The following is a 24,689-nucleotide window of genomic DNA, read 5'->3' as shown; positions in this document are numbered from 1 at the left end:
GGCAATGGACTTGGTCCGAGTCAGCGAGACATACTGCTTTCCTGCTTTTAGAAATCGGGATCGGGTACCGCGCTGGCACACGGTTTCCCCCGACTCCCTCTGTCTGTCCGCCTGCCTGTTATCCCGTCAAAGTCCACGTGGGTCCCATCTCCCATGTGATGATGCCATGAAGTAGGAGAAGGAAGAACAAAGCTTGTGGGACCCAAGCCACGGTTGCAACACACGTGGCAAGATTCCTGAAATACGGAATCGAATCGGAGGCTCTTTGTATTTCGGATGGTTTTTCCCTTTCCCCTTAGCTTTTCCTTAATTCTGCATTTTATGCATTCTCCAGAAGGTGAAAAAAAAAATCAGCAGCTTCAAACCGAATGATCGCGAAAATTTCGGTTCTCGAAAGCCGAAATCCGGTTCGGTGAGCTGAGAGTTCGTCTCCGTTTTCGATTCGAGTTTTTCATGTGTAGTTCGGAACCCAGGTGAGCTGGTGCTGTTCTTCCTCGTTTAACTCACTAATTATTTACTTGTTTGTTTGTTTATGCTTTCATATGTGTTGACGTTTGTCACATCGAAAACGCCGTGAAGTTAAATATCTATTTTTACTATTAATTACTATTAATTACGCATGCGCGTTTTGTATAAAACTCTGCATCTGTTGGATTGTCACGGGTGGCGGTAAAGTTGAGATTAATATATCGATGTTGATTATTAGTGGGTCACTGGACCGTTCCTGGAACTTTGCCAATAAATAATTTGTTGGATCATTTTTTCTGAAAATTTTATAAAAATTTCATTAGTGTTTGAAAGGAAGAGAACTTTATTTTCCTGTTGTAAGATTACTGTGAAGGAGACGATGGTTAGCCGTATAATTCGTTGTGTGGGAAATTAGTAGTTTATATAATTAAAATTATTTGAAATTTACGTTTTATATATTAGTGTGGGATTTGTTGTCAAAGTTTCAGATTTGTTAATGGAAGACATGGCGCAAAACCGAGTGCAATGGTGTTCTAAGATTCATACAGCCGCCTGGGATAAGGCTAAGGCTTGGTTGTTGTCGGTGTATTTATTGTCAAAGTTTCGGAGATGGTGTAGTGGACTACTTGTGGTGTGTGGGGTTTTATACAAAAGACCTTGTTGCAATCAGTAGGGGAGCCATTCACTATAAGGGGAATTTAATTTCATTAGGTTTCCGATGTTGGACTTTACATGCTTCCGCAGTCTATACACTTAGTACGTGCTGCTACTAGTGTTCGTTAGTAAGAAGCTGCGCTCTGTTGGTAGCTTGTTGCAGTTCGTTTCAGTCCAAAAAATTGTAGTCATATAGTGATGTTGAGAAAGATATAAGATCTATGGTTTTTAGCTTGGAAGTAGATGATTAGGACAGTGAACCAGTGTTGTGCTTTTTACGTTAAATCCTCAGGGCTTGTTGCTTAAAATGGTTTGGAATTCGATGTATGGTAGCTTAATCGTGTTTTCTTTAGACTTGTTTGAGACTCCTTTCTGAAAGCTACGAGCTATCAAAGTTTCTATAAATCAGCATTTTACGCTTTTAAAATGTACCTCATAATTTAAGACAAAGAATGAATTTATCCGCAACCAGAAGTCAGAACAAATGTGAGGATCCTGCATCTTTTTCTTAGTGCACAAGTGATCAGAATCCTGAAACCATTAGCTTTTCCCTATTTGGCAACACGAAATGTGAATTATGATGTTTGTGCCTATTTATTTGATGTATATACTGAGTCCTGAAACCCGCTTGCTGCTTCTGTTGTAGATAGTGAAGCTGATTGAAGAGTATTTGTTATACTACTTGATGATCTGTCTGTCTATGGTTAGAAAGGCTGTACGAGATGAAGTTTGTGAATGATATCCTGGAGAGCTAAGTTGATTTTTATATGCTGTCATGGATTACTCTGTAAGGTAATAATTCTCAGGTTATATCTATGTCTTCTCTCCTTTCATTTATAACCAGGTTCTGTCAATAACATCTTTCATTGTTTATCTGTTGTGTAGCGAGAAAGCCTTCTCAAATAGAGATGTCTATGTTGGGAACTTTAAGGGAATTCTGCCGCATGGTGACGGTAAATACACTTGGTCTGATGGAACAGTATACGAGGGTGATTGGGAAGAAGGGAAAATGACAGGTAAAGGGAAGCTAATTTGGACATCAGGAGGACAATATGTCGGTGATTTCTCTGGCGGTTACCTTCATGGTTATGGCATTTTTAATGGACTTGATGGTTCTTTCTACCACGGTTCCTGGAGGATGAATATTCAGCACGGGATGGGAAAAAAACAGTATTGTAATTCAGATATCTATGAAGGATCTTGGAAGGAAGGAGTACAGGAAGGTAGTGGTAGGTATCTGTGGAGTAGTGGGAATACTTATATTGGGAGTTGGAAAGGCGGGAAAATGTGTGGAAGAGGGGTCATGAAATGGGAAAATGGTGATCTGTACAATGGCTCTTGGTTAAATGGGTTAAGAAATGGGTCTGGAGTTTACAGGTTTGCTGATGGAGGATATTATTTTGGAACATGGTGTCGGGGCCTAAAGGATGGAAAGGGAACATTTTATCCAGTAGGAACTAAACATCCATCCCTAAAGAAGTGGTGCAGCTCTGTAGGATATAGCAGTGATGGATCAAGCTCGTTGTCGGGACATTTGCTAAATTCAATGGAAGGCAAGGCTAGACCAACTGTCAAGCGCAGTTTTTCAGAGAAAATATCTATTGGTGGAATTTTAAGAAATTCGAGGCGTATATCACACAAGGCTATGTCATTAGATAAAAATTGGACCCATAATGATCCTTCCAGAGAGTTCATACGTTATGACTCCTTATGTTCATTGTCCCAAGCCTCTGAGGATATTCAACATGAGACACGAGATAATAACACTTCAGTTTATGAGAGAGAATACATGCAAGGGGTGCTGATTAAAGAGAGAGAGCGGAATCATACAGAGATATCCCGGAAAGTTAAACAACGAAATAAAATTTCAGTGAAGCCAAAGAGGTCATGCATTGACATGTTTGGAGCCCACAGAAGCTATTATCTAATGCTTAATTTGCAACTCGGTATCAGGTAAATCGGTTGACCACATCTTCGTAGTCTTAAATTCTAATACTACTATGTTCACAATAGTGACGGTTTGATATTCAACATCTGGTTTGTATGTGTGTTCAATGTTTTTTATTTCATGCATATTCATTGGCACTAAGCTGTCAATATTTTCTCTCAATACTTTACCTGACGTCTGCAAGTATCGAAATTAAAAATATTGACGTGGTAGAACATTGGATTGCATAAACCCTTGGCTTCCAGTAATATGTTATATGTCAACTGAAAATTACTCCACAGGTAGCTCAAATATGTCATACCTTTTCCTCTTTGGTTATAAATTGTTGCCGTCAGTAAGTTTTGGTCATTGTCATCATGGTGCAACATAACTCTAGTTGATCACCCTCAAAAAAGAAGAATAAAAAAGGTCCTTTAAGTTTTATGAAATTTAGTTTTTGCCTTTTGTTAGTGTCATTTTTATGCCTATATGAAATATACATTGTCACTTCGAGCTATTTTTTTGCAAAGCATTGGAGGGATAAGTTTTGATTTGACTTCTTTGGATGCATGTGGATATATATATATATGAAAATTCTATATGTCTGAACTCCTGAATCAAATCTCGGTTTAATTGGGTAGATCTATTTTCTGCCGAAGTCATTATTATTGTGATAGGAGTTTTCACACTTACTAGATTGTGTTTGAAGCTTACAGGTACACTGTTGGGAAGATCACACCAGTTCCTGTACGTGAAGTTCGATCTTCTGATTTTGGGGAACGAGCCAGAATAAGGATGTATTTTCCCAGAAGAGGTTCTCAGTTTACACCTCCGCATTATTCAGTTGATTTCTATTGGAAAGATTATTGCCCGATGGTCTTCAGGTAATAGTTGTCTTATCCACGTTCCCTAACCTCTGAAAGTGAGTGACATAATGAGCACCATGCATTTGGATTGTTTGGTTTCTAATGAGTGCATATTTTTCTGCATATGTCTCAATGAATGGAAAATCTTAAACTCTGATTCGTTATCTTTCATCCATCGCAGCAGATAGAGTAAGCTCTCAGTTTTTGTTTTGGTTTGATCCTCCCAACTTTGTGCTTTTGCCTTTTGGAAAAGAACCTAACATATGAACTTGAGATTTGAACATTTTGGCGATATAGATAAATAGTGTAAATTTGGTAAATTACGCATCTGTCGACTGCAACAGTTGTTCTCTTGGCATTTCTCTCTTTTTGAATGTCATATAACTACGTTCTGTGCTGCTCCTACTTTTTTTCTCGAGTGTCCGTCAGCCACAGTTGATCACTTTTAAATTTATTTGAGTAAATTACTTTGATTTCTGGGGCTTATGAAAAGAAAAAAGAAACTTCACACTATTTGTAAAATAACACTGGCCTTCTCCATCACAGTGGATTTTAGCAGAGCTTTTAATACTGGATTTATGCGCTTAAATAAGGTAAGTATGGGATGCTACCTCTACTTAATGATTCCCTGGCCTCTAAGGTACCAAGTAGCCCTTATATCCGATTCCGATCTTGCTTGCAGACTTCCAGAATATAATAATTGTTGGGTGTTGGCTCAAGCTCTAATGGGTTAAGCGTTTCGTAATGTGCTTGTTCTACCAGCATATTACATGGTGGGCCTCCATAATTGTGATAGTTCTGGAGAATCTGGAGATATGGAATTTCAAAAAATGACGCTGTTAAATGTATCAATTTGATTCATTTGTATGTTCAACTTAATATCTTGTTGAATTGGAGTCATATTCAAATATGTTCAAGTTTAATTGGAGTCATACATGTCTTAATCATATAGACATTGTATCCTTGCAAGTTTATGTTTCGGCTGTATCCTATGCAAATAAGCATATGGATCTCTTTCTGCCTAATCAAACTTTCGCATTTCAGGAATTTAAGGGAGATGTTTAAATTAGATGCTGCCGAGTACATGATGTCCATTTGTGGCGATGATGGTTTAAGAGAGCTTTCTTCTCCGGGGAAAAGTGGCAGTATCTTCTATCTTTCTCATGATGACAGATTTGTCATCAAGACTTTAAGAAAATCAGAACTGAAGGTTTGAACGCATGCAAACTTCTATGCTACACGCACAGACACACCATTTACTTATCTTATTAAATAAACTAAGTAGTTGGCTAATTCTCATTCACGCGCTCCATCTTTCTTTCGAAGGTAGTTTCTTAATTTCTTGGTTAATTTATGTTTACCAATTTTATAGGGCTTGTGTTGTAGAATCCTAGCTGAGTGATGGTTTTATCAGTGTTGCATTCATATGATATTTAATTACCCTTTATATTCCTTTTGCTTCTTACTTGAACAGAACGATCAATCAACTCCGAATGAGGACTTAGATTTTGCTTTTCCCTGTTTGTTTTATTTTTAGCTTCATGTTCAGCAACTAGCGCATTTAGTCCAAGTTTGAGAAGGATGTTAAAATGAATTATGAATCATTTTCTTTTTCCCAATTCACATGCAGGTTCTGCTCAAGATGCTGCCTAGCTATTATTGCCATGTAGGAGAACATGAAAACACTCTCATCACAAAATTTTTTGGGCTCCATCGGATAACATTAAAAGGTGGAAAAAAGGTATCGAGCTACTTATCACTCTTCCAGATTGCAGTTCTGCATTGGATTTCACCTTGGTTGGTGTGACTTATTTTAAATGCATTGTTTTTAGGTACGGTTTATGGTCATGGGGAATATGTTTTGCACTGAATTAAGAATTCATCGCCGTTATGATTTGAAGGGTTCATCTATTGGAAGATGCACAGACAAAAATAAAATTAAAGAGAATACCACATTGAAAGATCTCGATCTGTCATTTGAATTTCATATGGACAAACTGTTGCGAGAAGCCCTTTTCAAGTAAGTCCTGAGTTTTTATTGGTAGCGGGCTTTTGAATTTCAAAATAATGTTTTCAGAAAGGTATTTGTGATTACCTGTGAAATGTGCTTTTCATTGCTTAAGCATCCTTATGGAATAACTTATTTTTTTCGGTTACAACTTCTGGAATAACTTCATTGTTTGTAAGATTAATAAACATTTGCAATATAACATACTGGGTCCGAGGTGTAATCGTTAAAAACCACCTGCAAGAGTACCTATCAACCTTACACACTCTAATTCTCCAAAATCTCCTGAGATATCTGATCTTAAATCTAGCTAAAGTTTTGCTATGGATACTTAAGATATTCTGGGGGGCTGGTGAGGGTTCCTCTATGTGGTACACTAAGATATATGTCCTGCATTAGTTTCTCCTTCCAGTCCTCTGCATCTGGTCTTTGGATTCTGACCTGTAAAGCTTGCCTTGAGGAAGAGCCAAGCCGGTTGAAGAGATACTTCAACCTCACCCCTAAATTTGTATCATGCTTCTTTCCCTTGTTGATTTGTAAGATAACAATGCCTGAAATCTTCTGTGGTTGATTAGTTTATTTAATTTCGATGTTGTATAGTGGGAGGGGTTCTTGGTCACTAGTTTGACTGAAGACCGGAAATGTAAAAAATGTTCCGAATGCTTTTGGTCAATTTAATAAGGATCAAGTCGATTTTAGATTTCCAATCAAAATGGATTTGAGATAAGAATTCACTTTTTTTTTTTTGTGTTTCTGCAATATACGCTGTTGTTTTCCTTACCGATTATGCATGCGTCCCAAAAAGATAATATTAATAAGAACTGGTTGAGTAAGCTCTTCCACATTTTAACGTCTTTAGGAATCTTTCCTCCTCTTTGTTTTGCAGGCAAATATCACTAGACTGCATGTTTCTACAATCTCAGCAGATTATCGATTATAGCCTTCTGTTGGGTCTACATTTTAGAGCTCCCGAGAATCTGAAGGGATTTTCACAAGCTCCTGCTACAATGCACAATGATGAGAGTTTACCTACTAATGATGGTAGGCATCTCTTTCTGATTAAAAATACTTTTAAAGTGAACTTGTAACTGTTTTACGTATGTTCTGATATCTTTTCTATTTGGTGATGTGAATAGTTTTCCGATTAATGATTTCTTCCCCGTAAATAGTAATATCTAGTACAGTAAAATCCGTACGCAGAATAAATGCAAAAAAAAGGACTGTAGGAAAAGAAAATCTGACCAATTAATGACAACTCACCAAGTAGCCTAGTTCTTATTGCAATTTAAAATTCGGGCCAACAGACTAGTACCAGTAGTCATTTAGGGATTTGGAACATCCTCAAACCACTAAGGGGGTGGAATGTGTATCGTTACCATGTTATTGCCATCTGGCCGATTGTTGCCATTATTTTGTTGTTTTTAAGCCAGAAACCCGGTGTGAGATAGCTTTCGGTGGATGCAGTTACGGAACTTTCATAACTTCGAAATGACACACACTTGAACAACGAAGAAATGGAAAAGAAACATGATGAAAATGACATAGAATGGAGCAATATTGTCTTTCCTTCTTGCCATGATTCTAAGACCAACGATTTCCTATATCTCGCATTTTTAAGTATTGAATATTTCAACTTATATTCAAATTTGAATAGGTGTGACTTCCCAAGGGGAGCTTTTGATTCCTCCTAAAGGTCTTCTGCTGGTAACCCATGAGCCTGGCTCTGTCAGTACCGCACCAGGTCCTCACATCAGAGGAAGTACATTGAAAGCTTATTCTCTCGGTGACAAAGAAGTCGATCTTCTAGTCCCCGGTACAGGAAGGTACTTCATACTTTTGCACTCTGATATATTTTGAAGTTTGACGCCATAAGCATTTGTATCTTCTGTTACCTTCTAATCAACTTTCATCTGATTTGGATGGTTATGCTTATGTGAGTAACTTAGGGCTCAAGTGCTTTTAAAATGACTGAAGTACTTCAAGTGCTTTTCCAAGATTCACTTGCATTTTTGCTAAGGATTGGTACCAAGAACATTTTCACCAAAAGCGCTTTCAGCCATTTTAAAAGCACTTCCAAACGAGCCCTTAGTAGCACATCAGCCCTGCAACGCTAATTAGACTGCCAAAAACAGAGAAATTCATAGCTTGAAAACTGTTCTTGGATTCAGCATTTCATTTATTTTCTGCGAGTCTTGCCAATTTATTGTTGGAGCACCACATCGTTACTGTCATTTGATTTTTTTCTCAGGTTAAGAGTGCAATTAGGTGTAAACATGCCAGCCCAGGCCTATCATAAGCTTGCGCAGGACGAGGTCGATTCAACAGAAGTAGAACTTTTTGAATTTTACGACGTGGTTCTTTATATGGGGATAATCGATATACTGCAGGAATACAACGCGAAGAAGAAACTTGAGCATGCTTACAAATCATTGCGGTTTGATCCTCAATGCATTTCTGCTGTGGAGCCAAAGCTGTATGCTAAGCGTTTCATCAATTTCTTGGAGAAGGTTTTTCCGGACCTGCCATAACGTGTTCTTGCCTTCTTTCGTGTTCATGCTCATTTCTCCGAGCAACACGCGATTCTTGTGTGATCATTTGTAAAGTGTTGTGATCTAAGATTTCATTGTATGATATCTAGTTGTTTTAAGAATTAAAGTATACATCCGTTGTTGGCACAAGGTGGATAATGAGGCCAGTTGGGCATTTTCTTCTTATATGTGGTGTAAAGCTTTGTATTTCGGGTACGTTGAAATTTCTCCTCAACCCCTCCAGACCCCAATTACTGAATGCTGATTAGCATTTTCATCTGGTTCATTTTGTGGAGATATTTTTAATGTGCCCAGAACGCAAGATTCTACGCCATATATGGTGTATGTGCCCTGTTCCGAACGTCCTCTCTCCACTTGTATAATGAAATATGACGTATGTACTCGTATTCCGAACGCATTGAAAAATCGCTCCATTTTGTAAATGTTCCACCAAATTCAACTCTCAGATATTAATTTTTTTTTAATTGTGGTATTAATTGCTTAGCAATGGGGAGAAATGGGAGGAATATATCAACATCAGTGACAACAACTCACTAATCAAGTTGATAAATAACACACAAAGATCCCTCCATCAGGATTTAATTTATGGATAAAATATTTCGACTAATTTGGTTTCAAAATGCTGGATTCCTCAATACTTGGTCAATCTACCAGCTTTTTTGTTATTAAAAAGAAAGGATGGTAAACTTTATTGATATCACTGATCAATATAAATTAGAACTTTGGTCATGGAGTAGGACATCCCCTACGAAATAGGGGATTGGTAAGCTTACCCGCTAGTGCTACAATCAACATCTTTTGGAGACAAACTACATTATGACACGTGGTGCTCCGAGCAGTGATGTATCTCTCCCCACTTAGAATTGAGAGGGGAAGTGGTCAAATGTTTAAAAACCAGAGACACTAACATAGGGGAATGCATTTCGACGAAACCATGAAAGGGAGATTGAAACCGCTCGTGTTCGAAAACAAAAACTCCACAACAAACAACATTGCAACTGGTTGCAGCAACTTTGACAATTGGGGAATTGATCACATTATAACACCAAAAACTGTATTGACCAAAAATATTTTTAGATTACAAGTACAGGCGCAGCAATCAAGTCCATGGACGGCCATAGTCAAAAGGAACCAAGCGGAGTTCCATAAAAAATAAACTATTTGGACCCGAATGCAAATGACAATTTTGGCCGGGATTTGTTCTTACCCAACAGTTTCATTTGATTCAACCGTGCTTCCTCCTCCTCTTGTTTCTTCCTTCGCAATGCCTCTTCTTTTTGTCTCTGGAGCTCTTCCAGTTCCCTGTATCGCTCCTCCTCCCTCCGCTGCTGCTCCAAAGCCTCCCTTCTTTGAGCTTCTTCCACTCTCCTCCGGTTCTCTTCAAGCATCCCTTCCAGCTCTTCTTTCTCTTTTCGAGCTTGTTCCTGTAGGACACACAAACACACATAACTTATTTTGATTTGTTCCAATAATATAGAGGGAGGAAAAGCAGGTGCAGACTAAAATAACATCCCATCTGGAATTGTGATTGTTTAAAATAATTACAAAGCCGAGTAATGCAATGTCTAGGTCTTAGATGCTCCCCGCCCCTATGTCTAGGTCTTCCAGCACCAGCACCCATTGCAGATGAAAAATACATACTCACGGTAATGATTTTCCATTATCTTAAAAACACCTATCCTGTGTACTTATACCATATCTGCTATTTTACTCTTTTTTTGCGTAAGCTGTGAACCATGTCACTTCCCCGAAGAACAAAGTAATAACTCAAAAGACGAATGGTAACAATAACGAAAAATATTTTCAAGAACACAGAAGATGCGCATCCAACAACCCCAAATGGTGAAAACACACGATGACTGATACGTGTGCCTCTGAAACAAGAGAAAATGAGAATGCCGGAGGCAACATGTTAGACTAAATATTACCTCCTTATGCCTAGCCTCAACCAGAGCTGCTTCCTTTTCTTTCTCAAGTTGCGCTGCCACTTCAGTAAGAAGCTTCTTCCGTCCTTCCTCCAACTGCCTCTGTATTTCCACTTTAATCTCATCGGAGTTTAAGCTCTCCTCAACTTTCCTACGAATTGCTTCTTCCACCCTTCTTGAAGTCTCTTCTTCTAGCAGTTTCAATTCTGCTTCTTGTTGCCGCCTGAGAGTCCAAGCAAAAAAGTTAAGTAATAAAGTGGTCTCTCATATAAAGAGGGGAACTGCCGCCTGAGTACAAATAAAATTCCAATTCACATATACTGCTTCCCCTTTTTTACCCCTCCCCTTCTCTCTCGTCATTATCTGACTGAATAAATGGCAAACTAACCTTCATGAGGACAAAGGCACTATAGATACGCTTATGCTTTTAAGGCATACCTCTAATGTATCCTGATCCAAACAAATGAGTTTCAAAACTGGTGAACAGTAGATAAACGATGCACCCATTTTGATCATCAAATATAACAAGTTGAACTAAAGCAGTATCATCCTTCAGAAAAGCCTTTGGAGGAGAATGTCAAGTATACCTGCTGCATTTTTAAAACTAATTATCGTGTCACTTCAAATTTAAACTAAATGCATTCTTGACATGATACAACTACAGTTCTATATATATGGCCTAACCGCAGTGTGTCTTGAGTGTGATAAACACTAAGTGACGAGACATTGAAAAACATTCACATGTCAGAAACGGCAGTTCAACACTGATGGAGACATATGGTTGCCACATGGCAGAATGGAGTACAATCAGAAGCCAACAAAGTCCAAATCTTAAGGAACAAGTTTACTAAGGCCTCGTTTGATAGAGAGGATTAGCGTGGATAGGACCAGACACTATATTGAAGGCATTTTGAAGGGAGAAATGGATGACAACTTCCCTATTTTGTCCAAGTTGAAGATAACTCACGAAGAAAAATGTCCCTTATAATCCTACCATTTTTGGGGGGATTGGTAGGGATAGTAACCTTCAACTTGGACAATATATGAAAGTTCTCATCCATTTTTTCCTTCAAAATGCCTTCAATGTAGTGAACTGTCCTATCCACGCTAGTCCTCCCTAACGAGGCCTAAATGATTTGGTAAACAAAAGTTAACGAGAACTTTTCAGTCTACCCAACTGTTGCATGGCTCAGCTTCTTAGGTTAGGCACAACAGGTACTTCTAAAGAATCTCCAAACACTTAGGTCTATCATATGGTTGGTCTCGTACACCAAATGGACTCACTAGGTATCTCTGAATACTCCAAATATGAACTTATGCAGGAAGATGATAGTGTCCTGTAGAAGCATATGTCTGAACGAGTAACTGAAAGTAAATCAGCTGTGACCAATGATTTGTGGATGTGACGAGAGCCAGTGATTTATGAATGTGAAGAAAAGTATCATGTGTTGACAGGACACTGTGCTTTAAAATTTACAAAAGAGGAACTAAATCATATATATATTTAGAGTGCATTTATTCTTAATAAACCACTAAATTCTGTACATATCTTATTGATTAGTTTTCACATAACCAGACCCCCTCAGCCCCATTGTAACCCCCATCTGCCTACAATTGTGTAGGGGAGCATGTACTCAACCCACCCCCGATGATCCTTAAAAGGCCCTTGACTGAATTACTTACCGTCATAAGAAGATTAACAATACTTAGAATCAGAATAGATGCATCTGGGATCAGCTGCGTACAATCTGGAGTCTAACTAAATTTCGTATTAATGACTTCTGAAATAAACAAATAATTAGTGCATCTCAATTATGAATAAGTAAACAGCAGCCATCCTTAATTTAATTTTCAGAGAAAGTACCATATAAAACTGAAATGTTAACAAACACGTATGTGCCCCAAAGTTAGGCTAGGCTAATTCAAACATGAACAGGAGGTTCTTTCCCTAAAACTAATTACGCTACGGTTTTAATGAACAAAACACAACAGTAAGCATCCAAAAATACTATATTAACTTTCAGAGAGCTACTATACATGTAGAAATCAAAACTCTTAAATTTGAGGGTAGCAATGAAAACAATCCCACATTACATCTTAGCGCATAACTCAGGCAAAGAGTTAAAAACTGTCAGTCTACTCTAAAGATGAGCTTAGAAAAAGGTTATAAAGAAAAATTATATCATAAAAGAACTGATGTTCCATAATTGTTATACCTTTTCTTCTCTTCTTCTTCTTCCTTTCTCAATTTCTCAGTGGCGTTTTTCTGGTCCAACAATCCAAGACTTGAACTAGAAGATTTACGAATAGGAGACAAGGAGGAGCTCCTACTTCTTTGCCTCTTATAGCGCCTCAATACTGGAGAACGACTTTTACGGCGTCTTGGGGTTGGAGAACGACTTTTACGACGTCTTGGGGTAGGAGAACGACTTTTACGTCGTCTTGAAGTCGGAGAACGACTTCTTCGACGCTTAGGGGTAATTGAACGACTTTTCCGTCTGTATAGTAAAAACATACCAATTATCAACGACAATTGAAATTGCACATGACTACACATAATCAATAACTATCAAGTCAGTCCACCATGTAGCACAAAGTATATAGAAACATGTACGGTTACCTCATACATTGTTAAGTATAACCTTTGTGTGCTCCATCTTTTATCACATGAAGAAGCAAAGGTCACAATCGAGCAACAAAAGAACAGCCAACGACAACCATCACCTGCTCACTTCCCTTTTGACGGGAAGAATCTGAATTCTTTTAAATTCTTAGGAAGAGCATGCAACCTTATATCACTCTGGAAACTCTATATTTTAATCCATATATTCATACTAGACTCTTATCCAATTATTTAGAAAGATCAAAAATTTTCCCTTTTTTTTTTTCCCCAAAGGTCACATGTCCATCGATGTTATATCAAAACTAAGCCAATCATCAGATTTTATAACAACATCAGCAATTCTTTGGCATTGGCTTGACAGCAACAAAGCCTAAGGTTTACAAACCACAACTGTAGTTGAAGATCGGAAAAGAAAACTCAGAACATCAAATGTCAAAGCATACCAAATTTAGGCAATGGAACTACCAATTCCTGTCAACTTGAAGGTTTGAAGCAAAAAAGTCAAATATTAGCAATTAGCATACAAAATTTCAACTCAAAGCGATATTTCATGAGAATGCCCCATTTAGCTGTGACACCAACATCAACATAGTAGGTACCAGGTAAACTTCAAAGCACATATTCATTTTCCATAAGAAAAAGATTTACAAGACTTCACGATTGGAAAATGTACCACCAGATCTAAAATGAAGGATAAGAAGATGCGTACAGAAACTCGAACATTATGTAAATCCAAATCCCATGAGCGATATGTAATGCCTCAATCTTTCCAACAATTGATTGAGAATCAGTTAAATTAGCACAAGAAAGGGGGAATATTAACGGGATCACCTGCTATGAGAATACGAGGAATATGGAGACCGGCTTCTGTCTCTGCGGCTTCTCCTGCTAGACCGATGCCCCACTGGAGATGGCGAATGCTTTCGCCTATAAGAAGGTGATCGTGATTGTGACCGTGCCAAGTCACGAGGCATCCTTCCGCCTCAACTTTAAGCCTACTAGGAATATTTCTTAGAATGGAACTTGAACACTAACAACAATTTGTGCTACTGTGCCCTATAAAACCAAAATAAATCAATCATTAACGGTTCGTTTGCAGCTGGGAAACTGTCAAAGATCAATTAAGCAATACCAAAAACAACAACAATGATCCTTAACGGGTTTGTATTCAGCTGAGAAACTGTCACAAAAGACAATAAAATGAATATACAAAATTTGTCATGTAAACAATTACGCAGAATATTGAAAATACAACAAATTAAAATAATAAAACACAAAAAAAAAAAAATCCAAATGAATAAGCATAAAATAAAACAACGGTGTCTGATTTGAGGCCTAATTAGGAACTGATTAATCAGCGGAGAACAATCTATATACAAATTCATAAATAAAAATTGAAGAATTTACTGACAATTTAATCGCCGAGAAACTGCAAAGATAATCAAAATTTAGCATCAATCGCGCAATAAGCATCCCCAAAATAAAATAAAAAATAAAAAATTGAAAAATATACCTGTGAAGCACAGAGCAGAGCAGATGGGGTACCTACGGCAAGTGAACAATCAGGGAGATCGGAAACCGCCCAACGCCGCCTTGACCAAAACCCTAATTCCTAACAGAGAGTAATTTGGTGCGACAGACAGACAGAGATTATGATTAATTTGCGTATTTTGATAAGACATATGGGCTTCGGATGAAAATACGAAAGACGAAGAGGGCCTTTTTCGTATTTTCACAAATGAAAAATAAAATCAAATAAAATAATAAAACATGACAAACCCAAAACCCCTGCGCACCAACACCTCCTAAATACAACCCCGCCGCACCACTGACACCCCAAAAATTCCAACCCAGCCCCGCCGCAGCAACACCCAGGGTCCCACTCCGGTCGCCAACCATCGCACCACCACCACCACCCGAAACCGCCCCACTTCCACCACCCCTCTAACCTTCCCTCTACACGGTCTCTCTCTATATCCGAAAGCTCGAAAGTTTTCAGTGATGGGGAAGCCAGGTTCACGGTAAGACCTTACCTCCATGGCGCACAACACAAGCCTCTCTCTCTCTCTCTCTCTTCTGAGTTTTTAATATTTGCGTGCAGCTCAGAATCTTCGACGAAAGCAGACCGCAAGTTCGAAAAGAAGCTCGAATTTTATGCCAGTAAGTTTGGATTTTCGCTTCACTTTTACCTTAATTGTACTCTGTGTCTCTTGGAAAGGAATCATATGAGTAATCTCGATACTGGTTTTCATCTCCGATTAGTTTCTCCCCGAAAAATGACTGCTTTTCGATGTATAGCTTTTCCGAAAATTAATTTTCTGAATGAACAATGCAGAGGTTAGAGATGCAGTTTCTTCCTTGGGTGCTCAGAAGGCTATTGTTAAGGTGAGGATCTCTAATTCATCGACTTTCCTTCTGTTATTCAATACCAGTACTTTACCGGCATTCTGTGTAGCGGAATTTTTTGTGTTGCATAACCTTTCTTGGTAGTATAGGGTATGTCGTTTGACGAGGCGATATTGGAGGAGGTCTGTAATCTCTCTTGGTATATGATGTCTTGGAGTTTTTAGACTTCAGAACCATTAATTGAGGGTGACCGTGATATAACATTTTGTATTCATGGTTTTCCGGTTGGTTGTTTGGAGCTCATTTTTAGGTATTGATGGCTTGCCTGTCGTATTCTGAGTCGGACTTTGAGGCCATGTTTGATGTGGAGGATTAGACTAGACTCGCTAAATGACTGGATTTTATGTGCAATCAAGGAAGACTATGAATGTTGGAGGATTAAAATGAAGTAATCGTAAGAGGTTGATGTATTTCCTTGATTGCACATGAAAAATCTAGTCATTTGGCTACTCAAGTGTAGTCCCCCATATCAAACGTGGTCCTAGAAGTACATGTTTTGTTGTAGTTATTGTTATTGTTTGTGAGAGGAAGAGAAGATGTGAGCTATAAACACTTCAGGATTTTAGAGTGGAGCAGAAATTGTTATAAGCGGTTGACGACGACTCTGGGTGGGGGTGTGGGGTGATCAAGGTCATTGAATGAAACAGAATAAATAGCTACACCATGAAAATAGACATAGGATTGTTTATTAAGCAAATGCCTCATGGAAGATTGGCACAAATTTTCAGGAGTTACTTAAGTTCCTTACAGTTTTGGAGGGAGAGAGACGGTAATCACAGAGGCATCATATATCAAAACCTGGGTTCTGGGAAGTTTAAAACTGCCTAATCTGTTAGATTGAGCTACTGTTGGCCTCCCAACTCATGGAACCTATGCGATTTACATCCCTATTTGTAGTGGATGGAAAAAATATAGTTATAACATTTTTGAACAATCAAGGATTTACGAGAGGGGACTAGTGCCAGTGACCCTTCCGAGCTCTCTTTGGATGGAAAGGGTGACCACCCATTTGGTGACAATACATGGCAAGTTGTGAGAGAGCATCCTTACACCATCTATTGAAACCCTAACCTAGGTTGTTTCATAAGAACGGACAAGTCTTGTGCTTGGAGGAATAGAGATCGCTGATTACGAGAAAGGGGAGGCATTGTTGTTTGGGATGAAAAACAATTAGCGTTGGAGGTTGGGGATGAAATAGTAGATTCAACAATAAAGAAGAAACCAGAAGAAACATGAATTAGAGAAATGGGGTCTTCGATTTAGTTTCCTGGGATATTTAAAGTTAAGTACGGACTGCGAAATGTGGCTAGGCAAGGAATAATAGGATGTTAGTGTTGCCTTCTTTTAGCATACAAAGATGTTGAGCTCATTGGCTTCAAATTGGATCCGACATGGAAGGCCAATATCGAGTCCATTCTTAGGGCTTATTAAGAGATGAAACTTGTCCAAACCTTCAACTTGTGTAAACCAACGAGAGACTGCCCCACTTTCCACTTAAGATTATTTCTAACCTCTCAGCAGGGTTTCTAGTTTCTACCACTAGAAAAAGAGCCCTATACAAGGAATTAAATACATCTTCGAGAAAGATGTAGACATTTTATGCAGTTATTTGCTCTACATGAAATCGGGGTCGCATTAGGAAGGAAAAATGCAGGACCAGGAAAAATTTATCACTACAGTGAAGTTCTTGAAATTCTGGATTTTTTTTTCTTCAAATACTTCCCCAGCCCGGACAAAATGCTATATCAAGCCTTCCACTTGACATTCTGTCCACTGCGATACCATTAACTTTTGGATTTTATTATTCATCATGTTACTGATATTACTTGAACAAATCATTACGTTTTAGTGTTTTTTTACTGTCCGTTGTATGTTAATGAGTTAACTTTATCTTCTACCAGAAGAAGAAACTACGTAGCCGACAGAAGAAATTGAAAGCGTATGATCTCTCTTCTTTCTCAGAATTCCTTCCTGAGCTGAAAGAGAAGCGATCCACTGCTGCTTCGGAGTTCAAGATAAATTGTAAATCCAAGAAAAAGCTAGTGTAAGTCATCCAGTTCTGCGATTCTGAACACGGTTGCAATCTTTACCTTTCATTTTCACATTGTCCTATGGAATTTCAGTAAAGTAATAGTGGATTTCATTTTCATCAGATTGAAGGAAGGAAAGCAGTTGACTACAGTTCTTAATCATCCCACTTTCAAGTCGAATCCCCTGGCTGCCATTCATCAACACTTACAGAGTACTCAGCCAGTCGAAGATGTCAAACCAGAGAAAAGGAAAAACAAAAGTGGAAGCAAGAAGAGGAAAGAAAAGAAATCTAAGGCATCAGCCGGACCCCAAGCTATGGATATGTGAGTCGATATACAGACCCTCATCTATCTACCTTGCTGACTCGGTTTTGTTCATATATCATCGTGAATGTTCCAATGCTCAGACTTTAAATTTGCAATTTCGTTAGTCTCACTGGAACTTGTAACAGATTATATTTCAACAAAACAATCTGAATGCAGTATGTCAGGAAATTTTGAGCTCAAAAGAATGTTAATTGTGACCATGCATTTATCGGCGTATACTGTTTTACTCACGGACGAGTCAATAAAACTGTCTTTGGACGCGCCGGGAGAGATCGTCGTGTGACATAAGATATACTGTCAGGTTTCAAGTACCATCTTGAAATTGGTTTATGGAAATGGTGTGCTAAATTTTGCCTAGCTGTTTGTTTACCAGCCAATGAGATTATTGTATATCTTGTGTGTTTAGAAAAAAAACAAACAAACAAACAAAACAAAAAAAAGAAAGTGCTTCTTTTTCCCCAGCTGGCCAATTCAGGATTCAGGCTGATTATTTTAAACTGAGGGTGGTGCTATCCACATAATCGAGATCAGTTTTGGATTTCGCAATCTGGAGTCGACATACAAAGAAATCGGACCGCTCATTTAGATCCTACGGTCTCCATTAGCCTATTTACCGGTTCATCTTACACAAATCAAGTGTTCATATTTCTTTCTCTCTCTCTCTTGATCAGTCGGTATTTCTTGATTTGTCAACTTTGGACTACGAGATCTAAATTCGTACCCACATTTTACGTTTTACGCACTTCTTTCGATTTTCTTTAAAATTAATTGAATGCTGAAATGAAAGCAATTGGTGTGGGCAAAAAAGAAATAAAGTAATTTAGGCTAACGGTACAATTTTTCTTCAGCCCTACTCAATTATTGATGTCCAAAGTAGTCAACAATGAACAACAATCCACCATCAACCGGCTACCCACTTTTGTTTTCTTCTCCTTCTCCAAATAAGAAATAAAATAAGTGCCACAAATAAACGAGAACAATTTACACGAATGGTTTACCATAACTATGGCATTCCGATTCAATAATGTCATGTTATGGGTAAGTCTTTTTTCACATGACATAATACTATACAATTAAAACACCACATAAACAGTGAACTCGTTTCATGCAAATTGCTCTAGAACAAAAACTTCCGTGTTCGAAAGGTTAGTTCCTTTATGCCATGATCTTTTTCTCACCGTCTGCTCAAGTTAGAATCAGCCTCCCCGCAAAATAAATTACAGCAGTTTTAGATATCGTTTCGCAAAAAAATAAAAATAAATAATACAGGAATTTATATGTGGTGGATCTGATTCATGCATCCTGAACAAAAATAAAATTCCAGAAGGTAATTTATTCTCAAATGTATTTTGTTTTGTAGAAGATTAAGCAAATACAAGGGCAGTAATTATACTTAGAATCTAATTAATACATGATTAATCAAGAAGGGTGAACCTTCTTGGTAGAAATGCCCTTCCAAGCCGATTTCATGGAAGCAGTAGCGGAGTTGAGTGCAGCCTCAATGTACCTCTTGGAAGCAACAGTTGCTGCATTTTCCATCAACTTCCCCATCCTCCTAGCCCCCTCCGCCGTCGCAACCAGGCTGTCCATTTCCTCTTTCGACATGCGTTCCATCTCCTCCTCGAAGCGTCGGAACTCGTCCATGGCGCTCTCCATCACCGAGTCCATGTAGTCCTCGGCTTCCTGCATGGCAGTCTCGGCTTCTTCCACCTCCTGTTGCTGTTCGAGCTCGACCGCGGCCCACGATCTGTAGGCTTCGATCTCGAACAGCTTCATGAGGTCCTCGATCGTGGCGGGGTCGAAGGACTCGTCTTGCAAGGCTTGGTTGGAGAGGAAGCTGAATTGAACAATGAGATCTTCCATGTTGTTGGATAACTTGTTGTTGGTGATTTGGTGTTGTGGGGGAAAGAATAGATCTAGCTTTAAGATTATGCTAAACCTAAACTGTGGGTAAAAAGTAGATGGGGTACGAAGGAACCTTCAACTTTATGTAATGGATTCATGGACTCATGGTGGGGATAGAATTTTGCCAAATGGTCACGTGCATGATGACACAAGCATGGCCAAAATAGTCCGTTGAAGAAGGACGAGGATTGTCTGTTCTCCCATTTTTGATTCCCTCCCGTACTCTCTTGTTTTGTGTGGTCACGGTTAAGCCACGTCAACATTTTATATTGTTTTTTTTAGAGATAATAAGACAAAAATGAATAGTAATATAAAATGTTAACGTGGTTTAACCGTGACCACACAAACATGAGGGCATGGGAGGGCACCGGAAGTGGGAGGGCAGACAATCCTTGTCTGTTGAAGAAAAGGTGAAGGATGGGAGATCGAATCTTCAACACTCATTTTGTGTGTGGTTTCTGATATTGATTGATACGTATTAAGTTTATAACAATAAAGTTAAAAAAGATTAAATTTATTAACACGTGTTAATGAATGATAGAGATCACATAAATGCTACAAGCAAAATGAATGCAAAAGATTTGAACTCAAAAGATATAGGAGGGGATTATCACACACTCTGATTGTAATCAAACAAAAATAACGGTCAAGACTAAATAAGAGTGTGTATTTATTATTTTTGTAAAGAATACTAATGTGCCCTTTAGAGCGTATCTAATGTGTTGGGCAAGAGTTGGAGGCTAGGGGCCGCTCAAAAATGATGATATAGCCTATCGATATCGAGTGGTGAAGGGCTAGTGGCTAGGATTCTATATGTTAAGTGGGTTTGAGGGTGCTCAAGGCTTGGGCTGAGCCTAATTTGAGCTCGTAAGGTGCCTAGGCTTCAATTTGAATTGGCAAATTTTACTCAGCTAGAAGTTATTTTTCCAATTTGAGGCTAGGTTATCAATTTGCCTAGGCCATAAGGCTTCCATTAAATATGCTCTTACATGAAGTCATTCTTGTGCATGTTACAATTTGGCATAAATATAAATTAAATATATTAAATTATGATTTGTCTTCCTCATTGAAAATTCTCCATCCAAATTCGTCAAGTGATGAATTTCTTATCGGATAATAGTGATCTAAAATATCTTAATTTTATACATCTTATTTTTCATTTATGTGAGTTGAATCTAACACTTTCTTAGTTACAAATTTGCCTTCTCTCTTTATATATATAGATACTAGTGGTATTCCTCTTCACAAGAAAGTGAGAGGTCTTAGGTTTGATTCTCGTAAAAGGTGAATTTGAACCACATTATTGCTAACCTATTGTGAGGCTAAGCCCACCCCTCTCTTTTGTGTAGAAAATATCGATTGTTAAAAATAAAAAATAAAAATAAAAAGAGTAAATTGTAGTAATGGTCCCTTAACTTTAACTCAATTGGAGCAATGATCCCTCAACTAAAAATCTATTACCATTTGTCCCTCAACTTTAATCCAACTGGGTTTTTAGTATTAACAGAATTTATGGAATTATGCTACGTTCTATGGGATGCACAGGTACGTGTATTATTATTGATGCCTTAATTGGATTTACGGTCATGAATAGTATTGCATTGACTAGAATTATCGAATTATCGATTTACCATTATATGATTGTAATTACGTTATCTGCTCATCGTGTGCTACATTGGTGTTTGTACCCATCCGGGTTAGAGCCAAGCTTCACATGTATGTTCACATCACATCGTACCCTCACTTTGGATCCATTGTAGGTGCCAGTCATGTCCTAGACTGCTATGGGCAATTAGGACTCGTATGTAACGCGCATAACGCCAGTCTTCACGTGATTGTAGTACTAAAGCGTAAATCATTATTACACCCAGTCCTATTCATGTCAGAATACCTCTGCATGAACTCGTGTGTCAGCATATGTCCATGAGTACCCGATATTATATGTTTGTTCATTCAAGTTATATTGATTACCGATGGTCATGTGTTTTATATGATAAATATCGTGAATTGTTGCATTATGGTAATATTATTGTTTATGATAAACGTTTTCATAGTATATGTAGTATATATATTTGGAAACCATACTTATTTTACAACAAAGGTTTATTACATTTTCGAAAAGGTTTTACAAGCTTTATTTTTAGGCCCACTTACTCTTGTTTTTCGCCCCTCTAGGTTTTTAGTGGCTGAGCTTTCGTGTCGACGAGGATTCTTGACAAATCTTGGTTTAGGAGTTTACCTTCGATGGTAGAATTCTCATTCTACTTTACTATACTTTACTTATGCTCTGACGTCACGTGTGAAAATGGTTCATTCCCGCTCACATGCGCACTCTTGCATTTAGGCACTTTTAGGTTTAAATTTATTTATATTTTCCACATCACAACACTATATGGCTTCGTCACCTTTTTGGTGTCGGCCAGCACAGCTCGATTCAGAGTCCAAGTGGACATTTCGGGTTAGGGTTGTCACCCAAAACATTGTTAAAATTGGGTTCCACCCTCAAGAATATCAATGGAATGTCTAACCTTAGTTTTCAAAACTTCACAATGAGGCAAAAGTGAAAATGAATAGATTGGATGTACGAATTTGCAAAACGGACTAAAAACGTGAGTGTGAACTCACGTTTTCTGTCAAAAATACAAATTTTTTCTTTTCGCGAAACAGTTTCCATGAGCATAATGGAAAACTTCGTAAGGCATGTGGAAGTGGATTTATGAAGTATTGAGCAACAAATGTATATCTAGTAGAATATTTAAGCTCAAAACTAAAAAAATAAGTGAAAAATATAGTAGTGAGACCCAAAAATAGGGTTCTACCCTCAAGAATCTTAACGGAAAGTCTTACCTTAATTTTCAAAACTTCACGTGAGGCAAAGGTGAAAATAAATAGATTGAACGATGATTTAAATACGACTGGACGAGGATCGGTAGCGTGGTACCGATCTTTCCCAATTCCATTTTTTTTATTTATTTTCTGCCTTTTTGTTTATTCCTTTGAGTTTTTTCTTCGTACATTACTTTATCTAAGTAACCACCATTAAATTCAAATATCTTTAAATTTAGGTTTTCAATCGTTGATTACAAGTGTTTAAATATGTATGATAATAGATTTTGCATGAAAAAATATATTTTGAAGAATATGAGTTTGATAGTTTGTTGTTATGGTAAGAGAATTAAATCAAACATAAGCAAAAAACAATCGGTATCTAAGTACTGATCGTATCCTTTTCTATTTCATTTATTTATTTGGAAGCAAGTTTACGATTTATTAAGTAACAAATGTATATTTAGTAGACTATTTAAGTCAAAAACTAAAAAGATAAGTTAAAAATATAGTAGGGAGGCCCAAAACATTGTTAAAATGACGTTCTACCCTCAAGAATATAACAAAAAGTATTACTATAATCTTCAAACTTCATGGTGAGGTGAAGGTGAAAAATTAACAATGATTTATGTACGAAGTTGTAGAAACTGACTAAAAACCGTTTTGTCAAAATTGCAATATTTTTATTTTCACAAAATATTTTCAATGACCATTAAGGAAAATTTTATAAGGCATTTGGAAGCGGATTTACGATTTATTGAGTAACAAATGTATATTCAATAGAGTATCTATGTAGAAAACTAAAAAATAAGTGAAAATTATAGTAGTGAGGCCGAAAACATTGTTAAAATACGGTTCCACCCTTAAGAATATTAACGGAAAGTATTAATTTAATTTTCAAATTTCACGGTGAGGTGAAGGTGAAAATAAATAGTTCGAATGGCGATTTATATACGAATTTGTAAAAACCGACTAAAAACCGTCAGTGTTAACCCTCGTTTTTTTGTAACATCCCACATTATCCAGGGGAGTGAATCATGTAAACCTTATATGTATATTCTCATCTCTACCTAGCAGGAGACCTTTTGGGAGCTCACTGGCTTCGGGTTCCGTAGGAACTCCGAAGTTAAGTGAGTTCGCGCGAGAGCAATCCCAGGATAGATGACCCACTGGGAAGTTCTCATGTGAGTTCCCAGAAACAAAACCGTGAGGGCGTGGTCGGGGCCTAAAGCGGACAATATCATGCCACGGTGGAGTCAAGCCTAGGATGTGGTGGGGGCCCGGGGCTGGATGTGACATTTTTTGTCAAAAATGCAAATTTTTTATTTTTGCAAAATATTTTTTGCGAGCATTAAGCAAAATTTATAAGGCATTTGGAAGAGAATTTACGATTTATTAAGCAACAAATGTATATTTAGTACACTATTTAAATCGAAAACAAAAAAAATAAAGGAAAAATATAGTAGTGAGGCCCAAAACATTGTTAAAATTGCGTTCCACCCACAAGAATATAACGTAAAGTATTACTATAATTTTCGAACTTCACGGTGAGGTGAAGGTAAAAATAAATAGTTTGTACGACGATTTATGTACGAATTTGTAAAAACTGACTAAAACCAATCAATACACCCACATTTTTTGTTAAAAATGCAAATTTTTTATTTTTGTTAAATATTTTTTTGTGAGCATTAAGGAAAATTTGATAAGGCATTTGGAAGCGGATTTACGATTTATTGAGCAACAAATGTATATTTAGTAGAGTATTTAAGTCAAAACCCTAAAAAATAAGTGAAAAATATAATTGTGAGGCCCAAAACATTGTTAAAATAAGGTTCCACCCTCAAGAATGTTAACAGAACGAATTACTTTAATTTTCAAACTTAACGGTGAGGCGAAGGTGAAAATAAATAGTTTGAACAACGATTTATGTACGAATTTGTAAAAATTGACAAAAAACCGTGAGTGTAACACCCATGTTTTTTGTCAAAAAGGCAAATTTTTTTTTTCTTTCCATGAGCATTAGGGAAAATTTATAAGGCATTCGGAAGCAGATTTACGATTATTGATAAACAAATGTATATTTAGTAGATTACTTTTGTCAAAAACTAAAAAAATGAGTGAAAAATATAGTTGTGAGGCCCACAATGTCACATCCCAGGCAGAGGCGGATCACCT

The 24,689-nt window shown here is 37.6% G+C and overlaps 4 protein-coding genes across 6 annotated transcripts; 2 read left to right on the top strand and 2 right to left on the bottom strand.

Annotated features, from left to right (window-relative positions):
- Positions 1-140: 140 nt before the first annotated feature.
- Positions 141-8,730, top strand: LOC137711993 (phosphatidylinositol 4-phosphate 5-kinase 8-like). Its single transcript, XM_068451144.1, has 10 exons — positions 141-473; positions 1,769-1,914; positions 2,008-3,075; positions 3,766-3,933; positions 4,960-5,125; positions 5,546-5,656; positions 5,748-5,935; positions 6,810-6,964; positions 7,578-7,746; positions 8,172-8,730. The coding sequence occupies exons 2-10, from the start codon at positions 1,898-1,900 to the stop codon at positions 8,449-8,451; spliced, it is 2,322 nt and encodes a 773-aa protein (XP_068307245.1). The 5' UTR covers positions 141-473; positions 1,769-1,897; the 3' UTR covers positions 8,452-8,730.
- A 754-nt stretch (positions 8,731-9,484) lies between these two features.
- LOC137711954 (uncharacterized protein At1g10890) lies at positions 9,485-14,692 on the bottom strand. Of its 3 annotated transcripts, XM_068451115.1 has the most exons (6): positions 14,534-14,673; positions 14,153-14,200; positions 13,852-14,076; positions 12,614-12,895; positions 10,401-10,620; positions 9,485-9,896 (listed from the first exon to the last, which is right to left on the bottom strand). In XM_068451115.1, exons 3-6 carry the CDS (start codon positions 13,992-13,994, stop codon positions 9,630-9,632), a joined length of 912 nt encoding a protein of 303 aa, XP_068307216.1. In that variant the 5' UTR covers positions 13,995-14,076; positions 14,153-14,200; positions 14,534-14,673; the 3' UTR covers positions 9,485-9,629. The 3 variants fall into 3 exon arrangements, with proteins under 3 accessions (XP_068307216.1, XP_068307208.1, XP_068307222.1); XM_068451107.1 differs by lacking the exon at positions 14,153-14,200 and having other exon boundaries at positions 14,534-14,692; XM_068451121.1 differs by lacking the exons at positions 13,852-14,076; positions 14,153-14,200; positions 14,534-14,673 and adding an exon at positions 13,018-13,845.
- A 128-nt stretch (positions 14,693-14,820) lies between these two features.
- LOC137711978 (uncharacterized) lies at positions 14,821-18,116 on the top strand. Its single transcript, XM_068451129.1, has 5 exons — positions 14,821-15,041; positions 15,122-15,180; positions 15,356-15,405; positions 17,328-17,470; positions 17,580-18,116. Exons 1-5 carry the CDS (start codon positions 15,022-15,024, stop codon positions 17,782-17,784), a joined length of 477 nt encoding a protein of 158 aa, XP_068307230.1. The 5' UTR covers positions 14,821-15,021; the 3' UTR covers positions 17,785-18,116.
- Positions 18,117-19,086: 970 nt separating this feature from the next.
- On the bottom strand, positions 19,087-19,787 carry LOC137743814 (uncharacterized). Its single transcript, XM_068483753.1, has one exon. The coding sequence runs from the start codon at positions 19,644-19,646 to the stop codon at positions 19,203-19,205; it is 444 nt and encodes a 147-aa protein (XP_068339854.1). The 5' UTR covers positions 19,647-19,787; the 3' UTR covers positions 19,087-19,202.
- Positions 19,788-24,689: the final 4,902 nt, after the last annotated feature.

This window comes from Pyrus communis, chromosome 1, assembly GCF_963583255.1.
Source record: "Pyrus communis chromosome 1, drPyrComm1.1, whole genome shotgun sequence".
In the NCBI taxonomy this organism is placed as follows: Eukaryota; Viridiplantae; Streptophyta; class Magnoliopsida; order Rosales; family Rosaceae; genus Pyrus; species Pyrus communis.
Note: the sequence above shows the minus strand (reverse complement) of the source record. Positions and strands in the feature narration are given on the sequence as shown.